The 26,369-nt window shown below is 27.6% G+C and overlaps 1 protein-coding gene across 2 annotated transcripts; it reads left to right on the top strand.

Moving 5' to 3' along the window:
• On the top strand, positions 1 to 26,369 carry LOC122272510 (DNA polymerase delta catalytic subunit; the record flags this gene model as incomplete). 2 transcript variants are annotated; one of them, XM_043056295.2, is given in 9 exon segments in its annotated part: positions 1 to 146; positions 3,278 to 3,511; positions 7,507 to 7,679; positions 9,949 to 10,101; positions 12,139 to 12,371; positions 13,348 to 13,458; positions 13,836 to 13,891; positions 19,745 to 19,842; positions 23,486 to 26,369. In XM_043056295.2, coding segments are annotated over 9 exon segments (1,307 nt in total), but the record flags the coding sequence as incomplete, so codon positions are not given.

Genomic DNA, 26,369 nt, shown 5'->3' with positions numbered 1-26,369 from the left:
CAAAAGATGATTTGAAAAAAGAAACTGATCCTTTTAAAAAGAAGGTTCTGGACGGTAGACAATTAGCTTTGAAAATAAGTGCTAACAGTGTATATGGGTTTACGGGAGCTCAAGTTGGAAAATTACCCTGTTTGGCTATTTCCCAGGTATGAGGCAGAACTATATTATATAATTTTATGTACAATTTTTATTCTGGTTTAATCTCACATAAAGTTGTTAGATGTCATACTGTTTGAGGTAGTATTTTCTGTACTTAAGTTTTTCTTCGACAAATTATTTAATTTTCATTTACTTTTGTTTTTTTAAATTTTAAAGACAGTAATTTAATTTTTTTTTACCTCTATTTGCAGTAGATAAAGCTGACTTTCCTAGTTTATTTATAACAGAAATGTTCATATAGGAAATGTTTGGTAGTAAATAATCTGAAAAAATATCTAGTATTTTTTTATCAAAGGAAGAACAGGAAAATGTAATCCTCATCATCATCAATGACTTGACAGCCCAGGGTGGGCCTTGGCTTTCTCAAGAACTTTTTTCCAGGCTAACCTTTTTCCAGTTTTAAAACCAAAAGGTCTTTTTCTAGGCCACATATCCATCTCAAAATCAGCCTGCCTCTTTTTCGTGTGCCAACTGATCTGGCATCGAAAACTCTTTTTGTGGTACGGTCTTCGTCCATTCTGATAATGTGGCTTGCCCATTTTATTCTTTGTCGTTTAATAAAGTTAATGTCAGGTTCATTATATAAGTGATAAAGCTCTGGATTTGATCTTCTAAGCCATACACCATTTTTTTTTAAATTCCTCCAAATATACTTCTCAAGACCTTTCTAGGAAAATGTAACAAATAAAATAAACTGAAAAACTAAATATCTATGTATATTTTTCCTGTGTATCAAAAATTGATATACAGAAAGAAGCCAAATATCCCAACATTGTTGGAATATCTAAAAATGTTTTTTTTTCTTCTTTTTAATAAATGCAGTTTAATTTACTGAGTGTTTTTTTTACCATTTTATTTTCTCTATGAGTATCTTACAAAGGTTACTTTCTTTATATTATTTAGTGCGACTGTTAAAAATATTTAGGATTTAAAAAAAAATACATATTTTTATGCAAATCTATTATTTATTGTTTTTCAATTTTTAAGCAGAATTGTTAATAACACAATTATTAAGACTAATTTTATCACTTATTTTCAAATGTTTGAAGCTTTATGTTAGTTTTTATATCTTATTGGAAAAGCGATAGAAAACTAAGTACTTGTTTATATTTATAATAATCAGTACAAAATAAAATTATAGGAATTTTGTTTGTTTATTACAACAAAATGTTTTAAATTCATGTTTAAAATTTTGCAAGCTCATGTTCTAATATAAAACATAAATTGTGAGACTTAATGAAACATGGAATTTTAAATATTTATTATGTGCTCAAATAAGTGCAGAAAAAACATTTTTATTAAAAAAAGTGCATGTATACAGCTTGCTGTTCTCTTTGGATTTACATTATAAAATATCACTGTTTGTGTAGTGAAAAAAAAATGATAACGGAAAGATGTGTTTCCTGTTGACTATTAACATTTTATTAGCCTGTTACAAAACACTTGCAAAAGAAAATCTCCTGAATTTCCAATATCATCTTTTGAAGTAACAAAACAGTTTGTGGTATTTCATAATGAAAACATATATACCACCAGCTAATGCATGCTAATATAAATGTTTAATAAAAATAATTTTTCTGCGCTTATTTGAGAAAGTTGCAAATGTTCAAAATTTCCCATTTCCCTAAATCACATTGCAAACACTGCAAAATATATGAAATACTGTAATTAATAGTTTTATTGTGAAATGCCATTGTATGAATATTTATTATTCAGAATCAACAGGTTTTTCATGTTTTATGTATTTGAGTTTTGTAAACATTAATTTTGGATGAATTAAATAGAAATCAAATGGTTGTATTTTAATATTAGAAATCAATCTACAGGCTTATTCAAATTATGCATAAGAAGAAATTTGACTGTGTACTTACTGTGCAAACAAATCATATTTCTTTATGCATTTAAATGAATAATACTGTCCAAAAATAAGCTGGCTATTTTTTGGTCAAGTTTATTACCTAAAATTTGCTTATAATCTCTCTCTTTTTAGGAAAAAAAAATTTTAAATACTTTTTATGGAAAAATAATAAGTATTTATTTGAACACTCTTCGTAACATAATTAGAGCTATACATTTGGGGAAAAATTAGCATGCCCTCATTAAACATTTAGGAATTTCCTTTTCTTTCTTTCTTTCTTTTTTTTTAACCTCCTTTGCCATTTTACTTCCATGCTTTGCATTTTTTTTTCTCTGCCCATTCTCTTACCTCCCATTTTTCTCCCATTGTATTTGTTGTAGTCTGATGAAAGAAGGCTTGTTCTTACCCAAATGTATAACTTTTTATTTTGTGTATGTGCATGGTGTCTGAAGTTTTAATTTTTTTTAAATGCTTAAAGGTTCAGTGAAATGTGAAAAGTGCTTAAAATTTTCGTTTCTTAAAAGCCCTTGAAATGCCTTTTTTATTGGGTGTTTTTAAAAAGTGCTTTATTTTCCTTTTGGAAAATGAAAATGTTTTCTTTACCCTGTCGATTTTTGCCACATATTATGCAAAAGTGTGCTTTTCACATTGTTCTATTCAACGTTTAAACAATTTATTGAACCACAATCCATTTTGGCTTACACTTGGTCCGTAGCATTTAAAAGCGGCGGTCATTTTACTTGTTTGATGAAATACTTTGGATTCCGCAAGTGCGTCTACTGAGCTTGGTTTGATGAGATTATTGCACTCGCATGTGCAACTCTGCTGCGTTTTGCAAGATATTCTCAATTTCAGGCTTCATTTTCCTCCCTTTGATATCGAACCAAAAAATCTCTCGATCTTTTTATAATGACTCATATAATCAAGAAACTAGTTATTTTATCATGATCATGTAAAGTCTCTGAAAATTATTTTGCATTTTGTTAATGCATATATAGCTTAAAAATACCTTTTGAGTGCTTAAGAAGTACTTAAAAGGTGCTTATTTTTTGTTAAAAAATTTGGCTTCGCATCCTCTTAATGTTTAGTGTAACCCACTAGATAATGTATAATATTTTGTAATTTATTTCAATAAATTTTAAAATATTATATATATAAATATATTTTTATAATTCAATTAATAATGCTTTTTGAGAAACTGTAACAAATATATGAAGTTTAACTATTATGTAAATTAGAATTTGATATCCGATTTTATAGAGTGTGACGGCTTTTGGTCGTATGATGATTGACGAAACAAAGAGACTCGTTGAGGAGAAGTATAAAGTAGAGAATGGCTATTCTCATACAGCCAAGGTCATTTATGGGGACACTGATTCCGTGATGGTCAATTTCGGAGTCAAAACTGTGAAAGAAGCTATGGACCTTGGACGAGAAGCAGCCAATTTCGTTTCAAGTCATTTTGAAAAACCCATTAAACTGGAATTTGAAAAAGTATATTTTTTTTATCCATTTTGATTACTTTTTTTCTGTAAATGATATTTTATGTTGTCAGTTATAAAAAAGTTAAGGTTGTATATGTTATGTGTATGGCTACTACAATATCTGATACAACAGTAACTCCCTTTGCTACAATAATGTTTGGTGGTCCTGACGAACATCCATATGAATTAATGTTATCCTCCTCTCAATATTGCGATATTCTCTGAAGCAATAAACCCCTGTAAAACAATTTTTTTTCTTCGAAATTTCAACCTTATTTTCCTCATATATTATTGATTTTCAAGTAATGGAAAAAATCTTATTTTATCTTATTTTGCCATTTTTTTCAGTCTTTTCTGTCTTGAGAAGACTCACTACTGATTATGTATTTATCTTATTTCTTTTCACCACAGTGAATGGCTTTTGTATTCAGATTTCAATACTACATCCTTGATGTACATAGACAGGGTGCGTAGCGTTTGTAAAAAGTACTTAAAGGTGCTTTTTTGGGGATTTCATTTTTAAAAGCTTTTAAAGGTGCTTTTTTCAGCTGGCGTTTTTAAAAAGTGCTTTTTTTTCTCCCTTCAGTGATATCTGGTGGATCCCATGCATTTCACGAAAAATGGGGAGTTTTCTACGTAATCATTCACGCGGACTATGCTTCATGTCGTACCCACGTTATGGCTTGCGCACACAATTGAAACCGAAACCGGAGTGCTCCAATTCGGGTAGAGAATATCAGATCCTTATGAAATGTTTTTCTTTTTAATTTTATTCTTGTTTATTTTATTTTACTTCTAACACTTTTTTTGACGTAGGGGGTAAGGGTACTTTTGTTCTGAGTTCAGGGTCAAGTTGAATTCACTCGGTGATGTGGGAAAGTACTAATTGTTTCGATTTACGCCCGTTTCTTTTTGGGTTTTTTTAACGCTAAAACTGCTTATAAAAAGTTTTTGTTTTTCAATAATATCATTGATTGAATATGAATTTTTTGAGTGCTTGAAAATTTTTGTAAAGTGCTTGAAAAGTTTTTAAAAAGTGCTTATTTTTGATTCAAAGATTTGGCTACGCACCCTGATAGACCACCCCAAGACCTTCCATTCTTAGAATTGCCTCCCTTATCTCTTAAGAAGTCACAGATGTAACATTTCGACCTGATTTCATGTTTAACCATAATAACTACTCTGCAAACTAAATTTTTATTTAATATATGAATGGATTTATAGTTAATATCTATATAACATTAAAATTTTACAAAAATCTTATTGTGTCCCCAAAGTAGTATTGATATAATATCTCTCCCTACAACATTATATTTATTTGGTCCCCAAAATATTGTTGTAGCAGGATTTTACTGTATATATGTATATAATATTGGATTAGTGGGGCTAATTCCAGTGAAAGAATAAGAATCATATCTAAACTGAACAATTTAACAACCAAAAAAATATATATAGTATTCAAGAGTTAACAATTTTTTTAGGACATGCCTACACGCAGTGGCCCGCCCACACATTACATCTACCACATAGTCTCAGATTAGTTAAGTTTAGTTTGCTTGTACACCCTCCAGCAGCATTTTCCTGGAAAGTCTAATGTAGGACCGAATCCCATAGCTCAGTCTTCCTGCAACTTACTGGCCTCAGCAACAAATGCTGGCGTAAATCACATAACTAGCATTCCCTCATATGCCACTCCAACAATGGTTGTTTCTGATACTGGCAACTGATTTTGGGAGATGATTTTGACAACTTATAGTTTTCTGAATATATAAATAGAATATGTAGAACGAATAGAACATATGCAAACAAATATTAATTAATGTTTTTTGTGATGACATATCTGTATGTATTGTCTACTCAGACATCTTGACATGCATTGTATACGGTTCTCTTGGATCTTCAAAATATTCATTTTCGTGCAACTTACTGGCCTCAGCAACAAATCCTGGCGTAAATCACCTAACTAGAATTCCTTCATATGCCACTCCAACAATGGTTGTTTCTGATACTGGCAACTGATTTTGGGAGATGATTTTGACAACTTATAGTTTTCTGAATATATAAATAGAATATGTAGAACAAATAGAACATATGCAAACAAATATTAATTAATGTTTTTTGTGATGACACATCTGTATGTATTGTCTACTCAGACATCTGACATGTATTGTATGCGGTTCTCTTGGATCTTCAAAATATTCATTTTTGCTTCTTCTCGGACGATCTCTCCGTCTTGGTAAAGGACTTTATGTTCTCTTCTTCTAACATCTTTATTTCTTTTTCTCTTTATTTCTGATTGTTCAATACCCATCATTACAAATTGTTCCAGAAATCTTCCGTAAAATTTTCTTTTTCTATATTCTTAAAAGATCAGAACCTCTTTTAGTTAAAAGACCAGTTCTCCAGTTCAATATTTTCTCATAAATTCTCAACAATGTTTGTAAAGGGAGGAAAAGGAAATCACAGACGCTGTAGAATATTGATTGATTTTCCTTTAATTTTGTGCATTTTAAAGTCTTTATTCAGCTGTAAAAAAAACTCTGATCACTTCATTTCCACATTAGTGAAGCAGCATAGTATAAAAGGAATTATGATTTCTAGCTCATAATACGGAAATGATATTAAGATAACAATGAATTTCATGTTGCGTTTCTAAAAGGATAAGGGGGATATACTTAAATACTATCTATTATTTTTAAGATTTTTTTTTATGCTGAATGAAGTGACTAATATAGACAATATTTATGTTTTATAGATAAAAGTGCAGTTTTTTATCTATATTTATTTACGTATCTAACATTGCCCATTAGGCAAGTGAGGTGTCGTTACTTACACCACTTTATTCAGCTGACATTGCTATCTAAACAAGTGAGGCATTTCTTCAAATTTAATTTTTTACGCTTAATCCAATAAAATGGTCATTTGAAATAATAGTTTAGAAGCAATGAGAGTTTAATGTATGAAATATACAATTTTTGACTTACCTTTTACTCATAAAATATTTATAGCATTAAAACTGTTAGATCTATCAAATCAATTCTATATATTTTATTTTTTTTAATTTTTCTAAAAAAAAAGCATAATAAATCTTACCTGACTTTATTAATGCCCGATTTGACTATACAACAATGTCTCAAATTTCATTGTTATATAATTGTCATAAAATGAATTTTCATTGCATTAACTGCAATTATTATTAAGAATATCACTTTTACAAAAGACCAATTAAAAAAAAAGAAGAAGAAAAATTTAAATGCAAGAGGATTGGTTTTCATGAATTCAATGTCATACATACAATTTATTGTTGTAAAATTTAAAACATTCATTATTAGTATAAGATAATTGAATTAAAAATTTTAGGGTTTATTTTAGGACAAATTTTTCTGTAACATACACTATGTAAATTCAAATTTACTAATAACTAGAAAATTTTTTATTAATATTATCAATATTTTATTGAGAACTCTTTCCATTTACCCTATTATATTTGTTATAGGCTTTAAACGTGTTTTGTATTTTAAATAATACAAGCATCAATTTAAAAAATAAATCATTTTAGAACATTACTCATTTACATTTTTAATTTTTTTTTTAAATTTCAATCATACAAACAATATTACATCTATTTCCTTCTACACCAGACAAACCTTACAGGGTTCCACAAAATATGTAAAATAAAAGAAAGAAATCATTATCATGATAACATTTTACCAACACTTTATTTGAATAAAGGGGATTAAATACCATTAATTTGAAATCAGTTAAGCCTTCAGGTATCCCTTAGAAACTTATTTTAAGTTTGATAAATGTTTTGATCACAGTTCAAAGATTATTATCTTTGTTTTTGTAGTTTTAATGTTAACTTTGAATAATAATAATTCCCCTATTTTAAAGGAATTTTATAAGGTTTTTGGTGCTTTTACGAAATGTTCTTATATTGAATGTTACCAAGTCATTACATTGTAAAAAAAGGAATTTAATAAATATTTTTGTGAATTTATTTAGGTTTACTATCCCTATCTGCTGATCAACAAGAAGCGATATGCTGGTCTTTACTTTACAAGACCAGAAACCCATGATAAAATGGATTGCAAAGGAATCGAAACTGTAAGAAGAGATAACTGTCCTTTGGTTGCAAATCTCATCAATTCTTGTTTAAAGAAACTCCTTATCGACAGGTTAGGAACCTTCTAAAAACTTTTTAGTTTTTTTTAAAAATAGCATTTATGTACCAAATTTGTTTAATATGTTTGGGAAACAGAGAGTGTAAGGATAAAAATAAAAGAGAGTAATAAATATTTAATAAAATTAAATTTTTAAGAATTGCTGTACTTCTAATAAATAAAAAAGGAAAAAAAATTTTTTTTTTTTTTGATAGACTGGAACTGTTGGGCGCATCATTTTTTAAAAATATGAGGAAGGAATTTTAGATGGTGATAGTTTAATTATTTTAATGATGAATAAGGTTTAAGTGTTTTTCTTTAGGTCCGATTAAAAACAAAATAATTTTGGCATTTTTTTATCTGGTGGTTTAAGTCAAAATTTTGATTGGTAGTAAATTTTCTTGCACCATACTGAAGCAACTGTAACTTGCATAGCCACCTAGCATAGAGTTCTACTTGAAATTTGAGCTTTTAGCTAGTCGAATTGTCAATTTACATTAAATTCTATTTTGATAAAATGACTAAATTCTGCTTGTAAATGATCGAGAAGCAACTGTCACTAGCATCCATTTTGAGTGTCATAGAGATTTTATGCTATTTGGAAAATGGTAAAAATTTTAGTTGTAAATTGAAATGCATGCACAAGGATGAATAAATAAAAACATTGTGATAACTTTTGTTGAAAAAATATAGATCCATCTCATCACATATTCTGTGATGTGCAGATCCTATTTCCCAGATTTTTTCCCCTTCATGATCTGGGTCAAAAATCAAAATCTGTTGGAAAAAAAAATTATATTTATTCAAAGAAAATGCATTTTTGTATCTGATGCCATTATTTANTAGAGATTTTATGCTATTTGGAAAATGGTAAAAATTTCAGTTGTAAAATGAAACGCATGCACAAGGATGAATTAATAAAAACATTGTGATAACTTTAGTAGAAAAAATATAGATCCATCTCATCACATATTCTGTGATGTGCAGTGCGAAAAAAACATAAACATCCTGAAGTTTTGATCTAACAAATTGATGCATATTAGAAGTAAATTTTTGTGTATTCACGAACCAATCCTTAAATATGATAGTGAGTTAGTGCATATAATATTTAAAGTTTTAAAATCAGATGCAAAGCATCCTTTTTTGATTAAGCATACACACACATATGTATATACACATAGCTGCCAACTCTTTCAGTTTTCCCAGATTTTATTTTCATATTTAAAGCGGTAGTGAAACTCATATTATTCCATTAAACTTTTGGCTTATAATAATTATTATAAATGAGTTTGACCACCACTACATATAAATAATAACTACAAATATGAAAAAACGCAATAGTCTTTACGATAGAAAGTTTCAACCTAATCAAAATATAAATATATTTTTGAGTAAGATTGTTTTTCGGTAATTATTTTACAACCACTTCAAAAATCCATTCTCGGAAAGAGTGATAGTTGGTAGGTATGTATGCATGTATATTGAAAGATTTATATTCTTGACCCTCAGAATAGGGAGGTGGATTTGCAGCAATCTGAAAAATTAAATGCCACTAGTTTAGGCCCCTTAAAATTTATTTCGATTTTTGCATACTTCTCCATATCAGAGGTCTCTCCATATAAAATCAAAAGTATTCTGTGAATGATTATGAAACTTGTTTATCCAATTCCATGCAAAAATTAATTTTTCATGATTATTAATTTACCTTTTGTTAATTAATTTATAAAAAGTTAAAAAAATTTTTTAATTCTAAGGCATACAAAATGTGACATCAATTTATTGGTTTAACATCGAAGGATTCAAACTTTAGATTGTTCTCATACCTAAACTATTGAGATCCTATTTTCCAGATTTTTTCCCCTTCATGATCTGGGTCAAAAATCAAAATCTGTTGGGGAAAAAAATTATATTTATTCAAAGAAAATACATTTTTGTATCTGATGCCATTATTTAAAATATCATCTTCCCTAATTAATTAACATATTTTTGATTAGGCCTTCAAACAACTTAGAGGGAGTTCTATTTAATACATGTAAATCCAATTATTAGATCAAATTTATCCAAGGTGTTAACTATTTTGCTCACTATACACATCAATTTATCTACTTCTTTTAGTTTAAAGATTGATATCAAATAGACAATAAGGTTTAGATTATTTATTAAATTCTTATTAGGTTTTATTGGATTTTATTTTACATGCAGAAATATTAGTGTATAGTAAGATATATTACCATATTCTTACAGTCTATTGCCGGTTTTGTTATGTAGTATGAATTGATTTTAGGGATCCAGAGGGTGCTTGTGACTATGCCAAACAAACTATAGCAGATTTGCTTTGTAACCGAATCGACATATCACAATTAGTTATTACTAAAGAGTTGACAAAAACAGATGAAGAATATGCAGCTAAACAAGCTCATGTTGAACTGGCTCATCGGTAAGTTTTAAAATGTACTTTTAATGAATTGTAAATTTTAAGTAGGTTATCGTGTATAGATAGATCTATAAACCTATTTTCTAATGTTTCATTTCACTTTTTGAATATCCTCAAAACAACATGCAATGATGATTTGAATTGTACATGGGATGTTCGATGCAATTTATAAAACTTACAGAACAACATCACTGAGAGTAACAAAATAGTTATCCATGCTTTTATTTCCAAATTGTTTTTATAGTATTGATGTGCAATAATATGTGAAACAAAATAAATTTGCTCACTTATTTTTTATGTTGATATGTCTAAACCACAAATAAAATACAGTTAGCTTTTTGCTCCTTTGTAGTAGGAAAGATATATTTAAATTTGATTGTGCCGCCATTTAAAGGCAAATTTTTCAGCATGAAGAAAGATTTTTTATAAATTTATTTCTGTTGGGGATCATATTAGTAACTGAATACAGGTATGTGATTCTTCCACTAATTTTATTTTATAACTGTCGTTGAACAGCCAACCCAATTTTGGGTTATGGCTACTGATGTTCAACTCTGTAGCCTTATAATTTTGAAACTAATCCAGAAGACAAGGAAACTCATGGATGAAGTATTGTGAGAAATTTGCCTTTGTGGAGGACTTTTTGACGGAACTAACATTGTGTTACACGGAGGGGGAAACCACGAAAACCTCCCAGGGTTAGCCTGACAGCAAGGGGACTCAAACCCATGATCTGTCTACCACTGAGGATATTTTATGTCAGCACTGTGGTCTGTGTAAGCCAGGTGCGGAAATTGTATCGACCAGCCATCACTGGGATTCGAACTTGGTTCACCTCATTGGAAGGCGAACGCTCTATCACCTGAGCCACAATGGAGATTAGCGGAATTTCGCTGATCTCAAGACTGTTAATTCGCAGATTTCTGCGAATCTATTAATATTTCAACAATATTTTCTTGGAGTTCCGCTAATTTAAAATTTAATTTCGAAACCTTTGTGAAATCTCATTAAGAAGACTTTTATTCTGCCCTTACCAGCACTAAATTTTTTTCTTCCTAAGTTCTTATTCCAAATACGATGACAACTTATTTTCTGCAGATTTGTTAGAGAAAAATGCAACTTTAGATAAACTTCAAGAAAGTTCAACAAAAAAAATATCCATTACTTCAGTTGGAATTAATGAACTACTGAGGCGAACACAAAAGTATGAAATTGATAATCTAAAAAGTAATTCTGAAATGGCAGCCATTTTAAAGATTGTTGACTAGAAAAAAGGGATTTTTTTTTTTTTTCATTTTTATGAGTAGCGATTTTGCTGCAAATTCCGAATTGTAACAGAAGAATTATTTAATCAATGTAATGCATTTGCCTTCTTTTATATTTGGCTACAAATTGATCAAATAAATTTTTAATGTGATATTACAAAATGGAAATTTCATATCGTGCATTTCAGTAATCACTTTTCAGCACGCTCGACATCATCGTGAATCTGTGTTTCAATCTTTTTTTTCTTTTACAGTTAGTTCAACTCATTTTCTCATGGTTTTTGAAATTCCGATATTAAAATGCACAAAATTTGAATCACACATTTGAATGATCACTTTTTGATACGCTTGATTTGTATCAATACCATTCTAAATTCGTGTGGTGTTTCGATGTTTTATCAGCTGATTATTGTTACGAATTTTCTCCATTTTTTAAAATTGATGTATTGTTTATGTTTTATTATTGTGACACTCAAAATTCAATTCGTGAGTCGCTTTTTTATGCAATGATTTTTTCGATCAACTTTTTCACAGTTATTGCTACTGATATCCACATCTTTTTTTAAATCTCGATATTTTTATACGATGTTATTAAGAAATTGGAATTACACATTTCAATAATTACTTTTTTTAACAGGCTGGATTTGCCCGAAATCTATGCGGCATTTCGATCGGCTTTTTTGACAGTTTTTGCTGTTGATTTCCACATGATTTATTTCGATGTTATATATTTATTTATCTTTATGGTTTTTTACTGTTATTTCCCCTTTTCTAGAATGAAGAAGCGTGATCCCGGAAGTGCACCAAATCTGGGAGACAGAGTACCCTATGTTATAATCGCTGCAAGTAAAAAGACGGCTGCTTATTTGAAATCTGAAGATCCAATTTATGTGTTAGAAAATAACATTCCAATTGATACGCAGTATTACTTAGAAAACCAAATATCTAAACCATTGTTACGAATATTTGAACCAGTGCTTGGCGAAAAAGCAGAATCTATTCTTCTCTGTAAGTGTTTTTTATAAATATTTTTGTTTTATTCTCATTTTGAGTTGATTCCTTTTTTCCTGACAAATTTAAGGTTTATAAATGTATTATCGTTTTTTTCCTTCATTTGTGTTGTACAATATTTATTGTAATCTTAAATGTGTATTTCAAAGAACTAATAGGTTGTATTATTTTCTGTTTCTTGCACAAAATTTCTTTAAAATTAAATTATGTCCTGTCTCTCTTTTATTTTTTTGTTTATTCACTAGCAAACTAACAATGAACTACTATTTTTTTATTAGTTTATAATATTTTTTATTTATATTTTTTATATACTAGTGAAATATGAAAGTAAATAAATCAGCAAAATAATATAATAACAATTAGCTCAAAAGGGGATACACTAATTATATGAGTTAGTATCTGTTATTAAAAGGATTGTTGATTATTCTGAAAACTCTTTTTCTATAATTTATCAGGGTGTGTAGCGTTTTTAAAAAGTGCCTAAAGGTACTTTTTTTTAGTTACATTTTTTAAAAGCCTTTAAAGGTGCTTTTTTATTCGGGGTTTGTAAAAAGTGCTTAGTTTTCTATCTTTTAAAAAGAGTTTTTTTTTTCTTTGCCGTGTCGGTTTTCATTGTAAATTACAAAAGATGCATGATTTTCACAATTTTCTGTGCAATATTTATCAGAAACTAGTTATTTTATCTTGATTATGTAATGTTTTTGAATTTTATAGATTTTATGTTTATAAATAAATTAAGAAATTTTAACGATAGAAAAAAATAATTTTTATTACTGAACAGATCCTAATTATGAATTTTCTTTCTTTTTTTTTTTGGAAAGTGATTATTAATATTTTTTTGAGTGCGTTAAAGGTGCTTATTTTATGTTGAAAAAAATCTGGCTACGCACCCTTTTTATGTGTATGTTAGTCATTGAATATATCTATTCCTATATGTTTGTACAATATGTATAAAAACATTTTTCAATTATAGGTGGTGACCATACACGTACAAAAACTATAGTTACATCCAAAATCGGAGCTTTGTCAGCTTTTACGCAGAAGAAAAGTACCTGCCTTGGCTGTCGATCAGTTTTAAAAGCAGGTAAATAATATTTTGCAGCAAACTTACTGATTGAAAGGACAAAAGTCTGACTTTTTAAATTATGAAATAATGGAGACTTTTTTTTTTCAAAACATTATAGTTTAGTTTTTTTTCTTCGTTTTTTATTTTAGTGATCTAGTTGTTGACTGATAAAATTGTTTGGATGCTCGTATCTTTCATTTAGATGTCAATTTTGTTTTTTATGATTGATACCAACATGCTCTGCAGCAACTCTTTGTACATGGGTCTAATAATTTTGCTTTTATATATTTTCTTTACTATTTTCGTATTATTTTTCATTCTGAATTGGTTTATGAATCAACTATTAAAATTCTACTTTTTTGATGTAGTGATCAACTAATACCAACTTGTTTTAGATGATTCAGTTTGTGAACATTGTAAGTGTAAAGAAAGTGAAATATATCAAACTGAGGTAAATATAGAATGATTTAATTTGTACCCAAAAAAAAATTATTTAGTGGAAGTGTTATGTGATGATCATTATGGATAGAGACCAAATTATTTAATGTAGGGAGAGTTGGATTAAATCAAGTTGGTTCGCAGTTTAAACCAGTGTGGTGTAAACAAAAAGTTTTTTTCTTTAAAGGAAAAACAAAAACTTTTTTTTTTTTTTTTTTTTTTTTTTTTNTCATATAATTGAAGTTTCTACTATTTATCTAAATTCTTCCAGTTTAGCAAAATGAAAAAAGATGCTTTTTGCAGTTTTGAGTTTAATTGATAATGGGAATCAGTATTATATAACTGCCAACAATTCTACATTTTGCAAAAGCTTATTTTATCCATTTTTTACCCGCCTGCCTGCTAACTCGTAGTTTCTTTGATTCAGACCTCATGCTGCTCTTGTAATGACCCGTTTACTGTGATCCTCCCTTTAAGGCATGACGTAATGGATTTCTCCTCTCGTCTACCAATAAGGAAATAAATTAGGCTTCTTCTTCGAAGAGCTCCCTATTATCACGTAACTTAATGTTTGCCAATGCTTGAAAGAAAGTGGCACGTGTAAAAATGAAATAGCGGTGGATTTGCAGTTGAAATATTTATTTGCTCATTCGATTAATCTTGTTAATTTTTAATTATTATGGCTGAAAGAAAACAATACAAACAAGTTATTTAAGGAGACTTATTCTCTTGAGTTTCCATTTATTTCTAGATCGAACCTTGGAGTAATGATGTACGTTGTGACGTACGTAAAAAATGACTTTAGTATCGTGCCTGGCTGTAAGGCTGATGTAGTCGGACACTTAAAATCGACAAAACACCAGAAGAACAAAGAATTTTTTGGTTCAACAACGAAGATAGTTTTTTTTTTTTTTTTCGAAGGAGTATTAATGAGGAAGCCATTATAAAAGATACAAATGCTGAATGTCTCCTCACAGTATTTTTAGTAGATCATGTTGGAAAACTTTTTCAAAAGATGTTTCCCGATTCTGAGAATTATAGTTATGGCAGAATTTAGAGTGCTGCTATAGTAAATGAGATGGCCAATGAACTTCAAAAAATGAAATTGAATGATCACAATAAAATTGAAAAACTTCACATTTTCTAGTGCAATTGATGGGACAAATGACTCTAACTCGAAACTTCATCCATTAGTGGGGATATTTTTTTATGAATCAATTGAAAAGATATGAAGATGTGGTTTAGCATTTATTGTTAAAGATGGTTGTATTGGGGTTAAAATGCAAATGGTGTATTAAACATGTTGAACAGTCTGGTCATTCTCTTTGATTAATGCAAAAAGTGCTACTAAAACATCTTTGCAAAATTAATTTTTTTAATTATGTAATTTGTTTTGCATTAATTCTTATAAGTTTATATAATATTGCATACTACAGATAAAATGTTATGTTGTAATTAAACTAAATAATGTTTATATGATACTTAAAATATTATACTTTTCCAAGTAATGAAGAATTAATAAATGAATATTATTCTGCCATCAAGTAGCGGGTCAAAAATCTTTTTCTTTTCTTGTTTTTAAAAAAAGGTGTGTTTATCCTTTTTTTTATGCTTATTATATTATAGTGGATTTATGAAATAATAAATAATTGAAAAAATTTATTAGCATGCAGTAGAAATCTTCTCCATTTTTATAAGTAGGGGTTGGCAGCTATGGTATTACTTCAAAAAACAGAAATGTGTATGTAGAAGTGGTTTACCACAAAAATATTTATGTTTAACAGCTTTGAAATTTTTTCCAGAAGAAACCTATTTCTTCCAGGACTGTGGAAGAAACTGAACAAAATGGAAGAAACTAAAAATGACAAACACAATTGTTTCACAATAAGTTTGATAAGAATAACTCAAAAAAATTAAATTTAACATAGAAACAGAAAGTTTGAAGTTTATCATGTTCAGTTTAAAAATATATTTATCAGCTCTATGGAGAATTTTAAAATCGATATATCATTTTATTAAGGAGTCTGTTTCAGTATTCATACTTCACATCATTTCATAATAAAAATTAGCTCTTTGTAATTCAGAATTCCATATGTGTTCCTAGTAATATTTTCCTTTAGTTTAAGATTTGTTAATTTAGTGTTATTAATAAAATTCGATTGTGCTATTTTGACAGTTCTTTATGTAATTATAAATTCAAGTTTTGCTATACTTTTTAAAGTAAAATATTGAAGAACTTACTGTTTTTGTCTTTTTAAGAAAATCATAATTTTTTTTCTTGCTTTTTAGTTTTCATTTATTTAAAAATGATACATTGAATAGCTGGAAAATTAATACTATTATTTCGACTGGATTGCAATTAAAAACTGTTATTCTTTGATATATTTTTTATTTATTTGTTTTTTAAAAGAGTTTCTTTAAAGAAACTTGCTCTCACTGATGTTAAATGAACTGAGCAAATTTAATATTAAGTCAAGCAAGTTTAATATCTCTTAAAAATGATCAAAATAAAATGGATGTCCCATGTTCTGTACATTTTAGAGCTAAATAAATAATGTAATTATTAAAAATGCTCAGGTTTCTCAATTTTTTTAATTTTTTTTTATCTACCTGTTAAACACCTTATATTTGCTACAGTTGAAAGTATGAATAGGAATGAGGTGTTTTTTAAATTTTATTTTTTCAATTTAATTTAGTATTATTTTCTGTCACCAAGGTAAATAAATTTTTATTGTATATATGCAGTATCTTTATATTAATTATTGTCATTTTTAAATTAAAATAGTTCCATCATGTTCAAATGAATTATAAAAAACTATTTTATTTTTTCTACCGTCAGTGCTAAAACATACCTTTATTTTATATATTTATGCAGCCTTTTTTTAAAATAAATAAATAAATTTCTTTTTATCATTCTGTGAATTCTAATGTTTTTTAGTTGAAAAAATTGACTATCTTGCCTTGAATGTCTTGCGCTCATTTATATTGAAATTTGTTATTGATTAAAAAAATAAAAAAGATATGTTTATTTTAAAACAATTAGTTGATATTGATACTACAAATTGTATACTGCTAAATAAAGGCAATGAAAGAGATAAACTAACTTGCACTATTAAAAAAATAGACGTTAAGGTTTTAGATTTTAATTTACTTGTTAAGTAAAGTTAAGAATATTCAAGATCTTTAATTATTATTTTTTCATCATGTTCACATATTTTTGAGCAAAATTGAATATTTTTGTTTGCATTCTTTATCAAAATATGAATCAATTATTAAAAAAATTTCTGTGAAATACTTTTTAATGGTAAATTATTTTTAATTTGGAGCTTAATGTATTTAGTTTTTTGTTTTAAGTAAACAAAAAAAAAGCTGGTTTTTTGTGTTTTTCCAACTTTGGTAGACCAATGTAATATAATTAATTTACTTTACTTGAAAAATTATTATTTTACGTGAATTAATAAATCAATATATTTATTTACTTTGTGAAAAAAAATTTAAATTTTTTTTTAATTTTTAATAATTGATTTAAAAAGGAGATATTTCTTTAACTTATATTTCTTTCAGTTAGATGCTTCTTTTATCCACCAATAAATGGATAGCAAACAACATTTTTCTTTTTTTATAATCTATTTATATTTAGTTATTTATCGGTAAAACCAATTTTAAAAAATGACCCATTTCCATGCAATGTTTTGTTAATGTGGAAACACCATATTAAGAGGAACACCCTGGTCCCCAAAGTTTGGGATGGGAACCCTATAAAAAAATTCCTGATTCGGAAATCCCCAAAATTAAGTCATGCATCACTACAACAGGAAAAGTGTGCACTTGATGTAGACATTAAAGTTGGTCAGATTCTTTGGACTGGCGTCCCGCATTGGACTGATCATAAAGACCCAGTAGAACACCGAAATCAAGCATCACTGCTTGATTTCGGTGCAGTCGGTAAGTGGGTGGGTGATCACTTTGATCCGCCTGTGTAGGGACCGAGGATTAGCGGTATCGGTCCTCGTTAAACTGATGTCGTTAAGTGCTTGACTTCGCGCACATGTTGTCGGGCTACCAAAGCAGGTGAGCCATCCCCTCTGCATAGGATTAAAATTGTGATACCATGCCTTCAGATCATCCTCTGGAATGTTTCCCAGATAGTCCCCAATAGTCCATTGTGCAGCTCTGTTGTGACGTAAATTAAGTACCCATCTTTGGACTAAGGGAAGCTTTATTTGAGAAAACCTTTGAAGACATTATGTTTTATCAGAGATTTGGATTCATCTTGATGATTATCTATAATCAGGGCCGGATTAACCTATAGGCACACTAGGCACGTGCCTAGGGCCTACGAAAAACTTGGGAGAAAAAATTTGTTGACAAATATAATTTAGCTTCAGAAACAACAAGTGTATTTTGCACAAAATTATAAAGATACAAATAAAAATATAATATTTTTCGGTAATAAATTATTTTGCATAATCTTATGATCTAATATATTACTTTTTTGCGATTTTTGGATTCAACGAAATCTTGTATTATGCTGTCGAATTCCAAACTACGCAAAATGTCGTATTCAATAGACATAAGTGCGAGCGATGCCAAACGATCTTGATTCATTGTTGAACGCAAATAATTTTTTATCTATTTTTATCTGGAGAAAGATCTTTCTCCTTCTGCATTTGATCCAAGAATCGACAAATATATTCTTAATGCAATGTGAACGTTAGGAAAAGTATTCACAAGTTTATCTCTAATTTGAGCCTTCAACATTTCTTGTTCAGATTTATGTTCATACAAATTTGAAAATAGTAAAAATGCATCTACAAAGTTTTCCTCTAAATCGGATGAGTAAATTTTCACCAAATTTTGCGCTTCTACTTTAATCTCAGATTCTGTCAAATTTTTGTGAACAAGAAAACCGAAATTATCGTACAAATCACTGTAAGCTTTACGCCTTTTAGTCATTTCTGAAATTAATACATCTAAAATGGCGTAATACGTTCCTGACAAAGCGTGACTAACATTTCATTGAAATAGTATTAAATCATTTTTTTTCTATTAGTAAACATTTAACCTACCTTGCAAATTTATTTTTAAATAATTTCAAAAGATTTACTTTTGACAATGTTAATTTCCTTCACTTAGTTATCATAGTAGTATCATGAAAACTATGAAGCTATTTGCAGTATAATTATTTCTTGTAATTAATCTTACTATCAATTTCACTGTTTTCTTTGCTGGTTTGTTGTTGTATTGTTGACGTGAAGTGTTTACCTTTACATAGTTATCGATCGAACTAATCATAATGGTACGTGTTATCGATATCAACTGCAATATCGGCAGTATGTCGGTATTGCAGATAAAGTTCGATAAACAAATTTGTAAATTAAAATCCATATTAATAAAAATGTAAAAAAATATATGCAAGAAAATTTTAGCATATATTTTGAAAAGAGGGGAGGAGTGGGGGAAAGAGGGAAGGGCCCCGAAAACGGCTGTGCCTAGGGCCTACGAAAGGTATAATCCGGCTCTGTCTATAATGAATATTCTGTTGTAAAGCTGGAAAAAAAAACTTTCTTCATAACTAAGTAAAGAAAATATTTTTTTTTTATTAATTTTCTATAAAAATATCCAAACTTACCTTGTGAGTAAAAAACTGATAAATTCTAAACTAAAATTCAATAAAAGAGTAGATGCTAAAAAGTAAATAGTTATGCATATGTTGACCAAATTTTTCGATTACAATGCTTCACATTAGGGTTAGACAAAGCAATATTTCATAATTAATTTTTTTTCTTCCCTTTTTTGTTTGGCATGTGTTTATATCTACTTATTTATAACTATAAATATTTTATGCTTTTATATTTCTTGTCAGGTTTATTATCTGCAAGATCTTGAGAAAAAATTTGCTCGTCTGTGGACAGAATGCCAAAGGTGTCAGGGAAGTCTGCATCAAGAAATATTGTGCACTAGGTATGTTACAAAATAAATCAATATTTTAAATTTCCTTTATTTTCAATCAATTTCATTCCCACGACACTATGAAATCTTATTTTGTACAATTGTCTTGTTTTAACTTTTTGCACTCCAGGCACCTATTTAATGACATTATCACTCTAAAACTTAAAATTCTTATATTTTAATAATTTATAACCACGTTGTTTAACTAGTTTTAGAAATTATATTAAAAATATTGTACAATATTTAAATAAATAATCCAAAGAAACTGAAGTGGTAAGATATTACCTGATTAAAAAATATATAAATAGGAAATAACGTTTACAAGTGCTCAAAAACAGATGCCCATTTTATGTTGATTGTTATTTCTTATTGACACAAAGCAAATGATGTTTTTAATCAGGTGATTATACAACGTAGTTAAAATTTATTGTTTATGTTAGTTCAAACAGCATTAAGTACTCATAGCGCAAAAGGTTCTAGTAACATTTAAATCTAAAATACATGCAATTGATTATATTATATATTAAATATATATTATATATTAAATATTTCTTACAAAATATAGAAGTAATGCGTGTAATAAACCTAACTAAATTATCCAAAGTAATTGAATCATATTAATATTTGGATTTTACATCTGACAACACTTTTTAATCTATTTTCAATTATTGAACTCTAAAAATTGTGCATTTTTTTAAAAAATATAATGCTATAGATTATTTTAAAAATGTAAGCTGCGTGAACTATTTGTAACTACTTTTTGAGAAACTATTACCAAAAACAGGGATGTGATTCATTCGCGGATTTCTGATTTTTTTCAGATTTTTCCATTTTTCCTGCTAATTTCCGCAGAAATATTTTTTTTTTGTTGCACAATTTAAAATATTATGGAGGAATTTTCCGCCAAGCGAAAGTATTGAAGTCCTCATTCCTCCCTCTAAAGTTTCTCTAAAAATCATTTCCTTGGGATAAAACTGGTTGACCTTTATTACAGGGATGAGATTTTTCTGCTTTTTAGCAGACTTTCGCTTTTGTCTCTCGAATTTCAGCCTTTTTTTATCAAAATCTCCGAATCTCTAAAAGTTTCAGGTTTTTATTTTATATAAATATCCCTCTTTTTTTGAAAATTCAGTCGTGAAATAAAATAATTATATTTATTTATGATTTTCAAAGATAAACAGAAAATTCGAACTAGGTCCTAGCTGCTAACCCTTCTGCTCTTTTACTTATTTTAGCTATTTTCTCCGATTTACACAGAAGAAGAAAAGATTTTCCGTATTTTTATCCGTCTGCCGGATAGCTCGTATTTTTGTAATTCTGATGTCGCTGCTTCCTGTTTTCTGGCGTTAAAGCAAACGATAAAAAAAAGAGATGGATTTTGCGGTGAAAATATTTATTTGCTCATTCAATTAGTCTTGTAAATTTTTTTTTATTATGTCTAAACAAAAGCAATACAACCAAGCCTTTTAGAAATCTCATGTCCATGCTCTGCAAATATCTCGATTCTTATTCACGCGATTTTAATATCAATCATCGATTTTCGTATTTACCTAATTTAAAAGTTGCGCATTGCGACTCTTATTTACGCTATTTAAATATCGTACATTAGGATTCTTATTTACGAGATTTAAAAATCCAGTATTGCGTTTTGCATTTATGCATTTTTAAAATCACAATTTTATGATGAAACATCAATTTTCGTATTTACCTGATTTAAAAGTTGAACGTTGTGTTTTTTATTCGGGTGGTTTCAATATCGTACATTGTGATTCTGATTTACGAGATTTAAAAATACAATATCGCTATTTGTTTTTACGCCCTTTTAAAACCCTATGTAGGGATTCGTATTCATGCGAGCTTAAAATCCAATGTCATGATTCGTTTTTGTTGTTGTAATATCAAACATTGATTTTCGTATCATACGTGCTTTAAAAATTAGACATTGGGATTTGTATTTGTGCGATTTAAAAATTATGCATCGTGATTCGTATTTACGTGATCTAAAAATTACGCATCATGATTTGTATTTTCGCATTTTTCAAATTTGATATAGAGTGTCATATTCACGTGATTTAAAAGCCTCATATCGGGATTCATATTCTCTCAATTTAAAATCATGCATGTGATTCATAAAATTTTAAAATTAATCATTAGGATTTATAATCACATGGTTTACAAGTTTAAAAATCGCACTTTTTTTGTCAAATTTTTGTTTANTTTATAATCACATGGTTTACAAGTTTAAAAATTTCGCTTTTTTTGTACAATTTTTGGATCTATATATATATATTCATTCTTGGACTAATGTCATCCCTGCAACAACAAAAAAATCAAATTTGAACAAAACAGTCTTTTTTTTAAATATCAGAAGTCCGAATTTAGAACTAGATGTACAATCTGAACTATTCTAAGTATGTTCCAGTATTTTTAAGTAAAACTTGTTATTTAATTTGAAAAAAAAAAAAAAAAACAGTTGTCTTTACGTTATTTTTTAACTTTAACAACACTTTAATAAGTTGTTGTTTTTTTTTTTCTTTTTTCAAATGGGTATAAATATATCATTTCACAATTCACTTTCCCCTGACAGATAGCACTACTTCTTTTTTTACTTCACTGATTGTTAATGTTTATATAATTGATTTATATTCTTTTACAAGCTTTCTCCCTATTTCATTCGTATTACAATACTAATTCTTTCTTGCACAGATAACATAATATGAATAACATAATTGTAATGACATAAAGTTTTCATTTTATAAATACATTATTCATACGTAATAAATACATTATACTCTGGAAATTAAAGTTAAAAACCTTCTAAATCTTTATAAATTATGGGATTTTACGTGAAAGGAAATAAATCTGCTGTTTTAAAAGCTATTATATCGAGAAAGGGAGGGAAACGAAAATAAAAAAATATGCAAATGTTCTATGATATTGAGCGGAAGATAAATTCTTTGCCTCTTTATCTACTTAATTACTCAGGGTTGCCACTCCACAGGGAGAATTGAGAATAGAAAAAACCTGAAAAATACAGGGAAATTAAAATATCAGGGAATTATAAAATTTCCCTGACAAACTGGGAATTTTATTTCTTATTTTTCTCTTTTTAAAAATCAATACCTCTCAAAGCCCTATCTGTAGGATATTTAAAGATAATAGTTCAGCTATATTATATTATTTCATTTATTATAACATTGTTTTATGTTGAGCTGTTTTCTTATTTTTCCAAGTTTTTCCTGCTACTAAAACTGGCATCTTTATCCTACTATAGTTCACTAGAGCACAGTGATAGTGTGTTTCCTCTTAATATATTATGTATAATGTGTACAGGGAAAACAGGGATTTTTTTTTTACAGATATGAGAAACAACCCTGTACTGTACGCATTTAAAGGTAGGTATTCCATCAATTAATTGACCAAGCGAGAAAAGAATTGTATTTGAAGAATCAGGGCAATTAATGACTAATTAAACACCTCCATCAAGCAAAAACAATGATATAATTTAATATACACAAGTTGTTATGTTAATACAGAAAAGAGAAAAGCATTTTTTTTTTTCAAATTTAGGTTAATTTTGCCCAAAGCAAAACAATAAAGCATTTGTTTCGAATAAAATGATTTTGAAATGTTTTTTTTTTTTTTGTTGTTATAGCCGAGATTGTCCTATATTTTATATGCGGATCAAAGCGAGGAAGGATCTGACCGATCAAGAAAAAGTCATTGAGAGATTTGGTCATCCCACACTTGACTGGTAGATTTGTTCCTTCCTTTTTAGCTGTGCTACTTTTATTTATTTTTTTTTATAAATACAAAAACTTTTTCATGTCATCTCTTGTTTCAAATTTTAAATAAATAACTTATTTTTCCTAAATTTATAAAACACTTGTCCAATAAAGTAAAAAAATACGATGTTCAGTCTAGTGTTGTTTTCTATTGCTGTAAGTTTTAAAAATTAAAATCAGCTGATTCAATTGTTTCAAGCTGTAACTAATGTATATTTCGTGTAAATTTAAAAAATTTAAGTTCCACTTACTTTGCTCTCTTCTAATTGCAAATGTAAAAATTGTATTTAATTTTTAAAATTAAAAAATTTGTTTTGCATTTATGATGTTTAGTGTTCATTGAAAATATAATATTTGTTCTGAGTGTGTTTTAATTTTTCGTTGAATTTGTCAATTCTTAACTGTTTATTATTTTAATTAAGATTTTTTATAAAACTTGTGTTAAACCTATATTCCTCGGTGCTCAAAATGTTTTGAACTTCTATTGATATGATGGTTCCTGTATAATAATTGCTTATATTGTGCCTATTAAAAAAGTTAAATTTATATCCTATTAGCTAACTTGATTTGTTAGCACTTGTATATAGTTATAATGCTCATTAATGTGTTGACAAACTAAATTACTTGAACCGAACAACTTGAAGATCTTCAAAGTGTTTGATATTCAAGTGTTTGACAAGATATTCAGTTTTTGTCTGGAAAAAATAACTTGCTTTTAGGGGTTTTTTTTAAAAATTAATTCTGTTTAATGAGATTGTATGCTTGAATAAAAAGTATTCACTTAATTTAGTTGAGTTGCTTTTAGTAAAAAGGTTCTACCCTTTTAGGTTTCATATAATTATTTTCTTAATAAAGCTTAAATTTCATTGCATATTTAAAAATGTTTATTTTATTAGCTTATATAAATCTTTTGTCTTCAAATTTTTTTAGTGTTAAATTTTTTTTTTTCTTGTAACTTCTTATTAAGGATGTTTATTGAAACTAAACTGTGATATACTATCTAATAATTGTTACTGATTATCCATGCATCTAAGATTTTGTAAAGCATGTAACATAAATATTAGTCTATTTTGTCTTTTTTTTTTCTCTGTATTATTACATTGGGTCTCTGTTCAAAGTTATTGTTATGATTTTTTACTTTACTTATGAAACATTTTATCTATTTTTCAAAGAAATTAAGTTCTTTAACAAATGTTTTTTCAAAGATTACTTATTAAAGATCTTTTTGTTTAAAATAGACAATATAATTAACTTTTCTGTGATTTACAGTTTGCTAATTTTTGTTATAAGACTTTTATTTTAAAATAAGAATTTTTATGCTACTATTTTGAATAATGTGAAGATTGAAGAAATAAAGAATATTTTAATTTAGTTTCTTTCTGTTGGTTACTTATTGTTTTCATTTGCCCAATTTTTTTTCTCGAAAATATAATCAAAAATTATTAGTTAAATATTGTTTATTATCTTTCATAGTTACAACTTTAATTCTTTAAAATAATGCATTTAAACAGTATTATCAATAAAGTTCAAATAAATTTATCTTAGCATTTCAGCGAGACTCATCTTCCGAAAAATTTATTTTCAATACATTTTTTCTTATTTGTTTTCAAATCTAGTTGAAACAAATTCACTTTAAAGAAAAAATTCCAATATGAATTTTTATTTAAACACCAGCTTATTTTGTTATGTAATTATTTTTTTATGACACCTTATTTTACTTCTGTATAATATATTATGTATTGTGTAATAGTAACATTTTATTCAACACTATGTAATATTTTATTACACACTATTTCTCAAAGTTGACTATAGAGGCAACTCCGCATGTGTTAAGCAAAATTGTTTTTGTCCATCTTACTAAATGTTTAAAAGAAAAGATGCTTATTAGAATTTTCAATCACAATTTAAATTAAATTTTTTGATTATTTGTTATTCAGTTTAGTCTTGTAAAAATTTTACTTAATTTTGTAAATGTTTTTCAGTTTTGGAGAGGTTTTTTTTTTTTCAAAATTATATCAGCTAAATTATTATGTTAACACCTGTTGATAAAGTTCAAAATATATCATGTCCAGTTTCAGTCTTGAAAAATATCATAATTTACAATTTCATTTAATTGTATGCTTAACTTAAAATTATTCAATCAATTGTATGCTTAAATTAAAATTATTCAAATAATCTACTTGAGTTTTATTTAGCAAAAACTTTTGATCCTTTTTTGGAGTTTTTATAAGTATTTTTTACATAAAACTTTACTTTTATTAGGTATTGTTTTTTTAATCATTTTAATATAAATCATTTGTCTCACTTTCTTTTTATTAAATAGTTTTTTCTTTATTTCTATAACCCTTTATAAAATATATTTATTGAATATAAACTGTGATACTATATCATTGTCCGTGCATTTAGAGTTTATGTAAAATATATATAAGGAAAAAAACGAGAATGTAAGACTATTTTTTAATGAAGCTCACTTTTTGGCATTATTACATTGGCACACTTTTCAATGTTGTTGTCATCATTTTTTAATTTACTAATATTAAAACATTTCATCTATTTTTAAAGAAAATAATCAAGAATTTTTTACTGAAATCTAACTATGTAATAGATCTTTTAGTTTCAAAAAGTATTTTATTTTTTGGGGAATTATGATTCACTAATTTCTGTTGTGAAATATTTATTTTCATACATAAGTTTTTATGCTGCTATTTTGAATAATGCAAGAATGGATAAATAAATCCTATTTTTGTGTCATTA

The sequence above is a fragment of the Parasteatoda tepidariorum genome, chromosome 8, assembly GCF_043381705.1.
Source record: "Parasteatoda tepidariorum isolate YZ-2023 chromosome 8, CAS_Ptep_4.0, whole genome shotgun sequence".
Lineage (NCBI taxonomy): Eukaryota > Metazoa > Arthropoda > Arachnida > Araneae > Theridiidae > Parasteatoda > Parasteatoda tepidariorum.
Note: the sequence above shows the minus strand (reverse complement) of the source record. Positions and strands in the feature narration are given on the sequence as shown.